The 2,638-nt window shown below is 48.4% G+C and overlaps 1 protein-coding gene across 1 annotated transcript in view; it reads left to right on the forward strand.

Annotated features, from left to right (window-relative positions):
- The first annotated feature begins 314 nt into the window (after positions 1 to 314).
- CDK14 (cyclin dependent kinase 14) overlaps positions 315 to 2,638 on the forward strand; it is a 615,387-nt gene continuing 613,063 nt past the window's right edge. The window contains exon 1 of the mRNA XM_012811338.2: positions 315 to 426. Coding sequence (XP_012666792.1) covers positions 336 to 426 — 91 coding nt within the window. The 5' untranslated portion in view covers positions 315 to 335. The remainder of the gene's footprint in view (positions 427 to 2,638) is intronic.

Raw genomic sequence — 2,638 nt, forward strand, 5'->3', positions numbered from 1 at the left:
CACCACCCCCCCTGCCGGCCGCGCTCCTCTCGGTTACAAAGGAGGGAAAATGAGCCGGGCGGCGGCTACGCGGCGCGGGGCCACCACGGCGGCGGTCAGCGCGGCCGCCCCTGGCACCACGTAAAACGCCCCCGCCCGCCCAGCCGCGGCCCAGGCCCGGGCCGAGCCCGCCGCCCGCCGCCCGCCGCCCCAGCCCTGCGCGTCGCCTCCCGGCCCGGGGAGGAGGTGCTGGAGGAGGAGGAGGCGCCGCCTTCCCGGCGGCGCGCGCCCTCGCCGTTGTCTTTGCTCCGCTCTGGACCAGTTTAGCGAAGTTGCCGCGGCCCGGCGTCGCCCAGATGTGCGACCTCATTGAGCCGCAGCCGGCCGAGAAGATCGGCAAGATGAAGAAGTTGCGGAGAACTTTGTCGGAGAGTTTCAGCCGCATCGGTGAGTAGCGCACTGTCCCCCGCGCCCCCAGCGCCCGCGCCCTCGGCCCCGCGCCCCCCGCCGCGCTCCTGGCACTAGCCATGCAGCTGCCACCCGGCTGGCGTGGAGTGAGCTGCGGGCGAGGGACCGAGTGAACCGTGCTGGCCACCTGAGTTGGAGGGGGAGAGAGAAGACAGAAAGGAAAGAGACCTCTCGCCCCAGGACCTGAGGGCTCATTTGTGGACTGTCTTCAAGCCTACAGTTTCGGTCTTCCCTCCCCGCCACTCGTGCTCCCTCTTTTCGCGCCCGTGGGGGACGGGCAAGGGGACAGCTCGGTCTCCACCGCACGCGAGGCTGTAAGGCCGCTTGGGTCACTTGTTATTTTTTGTACGCAGGCTTTGGTATTAGGCCAGTGATTTAGCTTTGGAAATTGGTGAAGCGTTGGATTGTGCCCTAGTATTGTTTAACACATCCAACCTAAAGGGAAGTGGGACAGTTACCTTGGGACCTATTGTTCGGTACTTCGGGTCCTAGAAAGCGAAATTTGGGTGTTCATTTTCAAGGTGTCCGAGTCTTCCCGCTGCTGGAGAGAATGAGCGCTGTTAAGTTGTCTGGACATTTAAGAATAAGTCTTCTGAACTTGTTCCATTTACAAGAGCTCAGGGGCTATTGTCTGTTAAATCAACCAACTGAGCAACAAAAACCCACCCAGATCTGTTCAGGACACTAAAGAATAAATTCATGTCACAGGCTATACCAGGGTGACAACAGTGTTACGTGGAATGGGGTTGTTAGATTTTGCGTGTTGGGCTTGAAAACGCCCTTTAACCTGAAGAAGCTAGCTCCCCTACTGTCAGAACTTTCCTGGATCCAGGTAACTGCGCTCAGGGAGAGAATGCTACAGGCACAGAAAATTACCCCTCAGAGTCCCTAAGAAACCCTCTAGCCTTTGTTTCGCTTGTTTCACATGTCATCCATGTTAATGAAGGTGCTAACAGAAGTTAAGCATAAAGGTGCTTCATTTCTTAAAATAAAACCCCGGAGAGCACGTGAGTGTTGATAGTCATCTTTCCACCCATTCATTGTAAAATAAGCAAACTTTCTTCAAGAAAGAGAAAACAATGGATCAAAATTTAGCCGAGGGTTTGTTGTTACTGTCTTCTGACTTCAAGTTTTGTGTTTGCATACAGAATCTTTGGCAAGACGACTCTAAAGTTAAGGTGTAGAACCCATCTTTAGTCCTGGTCTCTTTTCTTGCGAATATTGAGTATTAGCAATTTCACTCTTCCAAGTTAGGAATGCATGTGTGTGTGTGGGGGGGAGTTCCTGCATTCACAGGAGTTTGAAGCCAAGGAGCGTGTGAAAGAGCAAGGTGTTGAGCCCAGTGCATTATTAATGAGGATTAATTAATAATGCTCTGACCCAAAATCTTCACAGATGTGCGTTCTGGAGTCCATTAAGCCCTGTTCTAAAACACATTCACTGTATATTTACTAATGCTAATGATTCACTTGGAGCCCCTCCAGGTTTGTGTTAAATAATTTATCACAACTGAGTCTCAGCAAGAAACCAAGGATGTTAATATAAAAATTCTTTATGTTTAAATAATTTCAAGGTTTTAATAGACAATCAGTAAAATTTGGATTAAGTACAATGCTGGCAAATGGGCATTATAGTTAATTGGATTTTCTAGCTTACTGAGATTTAGTGATGTGAAACTCCTTTTGAGCCTAACTCTTGTTAAAATGTCCTTTAAGATCTAGTGGATTTTATATCCTCTCTTTAGGAAATAGAGTACAGAGCATTGAACATAACTGATTATTTCTCGTATTGATGGAAGATCATGATTCTGAGTAGCATATCTCATTGTGGAATAGTGTAAAGGAGATATTGAAGTTTTAGGTGATTATAGTTGTCTACCAAACCAGGACATTATTTAAAGAAAAATAAATGTTTCTTATCTACTAGTTAACTTGGTGTTTTATATCCTGTTTGCAAAATTGAAAGCAGTGAAATTACTGATTGAGGATTTTTAAGGTGCTAGAGGTTGTTGAATTGAGGCTTTTCCTTGGGGTTGTATAGTGAGGAGTTAGGGATGTGAGCTATGTGTGAGACAGACTGGGCATTCCTGGTGTTGCCACGCCCAGCTGAGTGAACTTGGATAGGTCCCTCAACTTTGTGCTCCACTCTTTCTTTCTTTCTTTTCTTTCTTTTCTTTTCTTTTTTTTTTTTT

This window comes from Otolemur garnettii, unplaced genomic scaffold, assembly GCF_000181295.1.
Source record: "Otolemur garnettii isolate 467f Iridium unplaced genomic scaffold, OtoGar3 scaffold00005, whole genome shotgun sequence".
Taxonomy (NCBI): domain Eukaryota; kingdom Metazoa; phylum Chordata; class Mammalia; order Primates; family Galagidae; genus Otolemur; species Otolemur garnettii.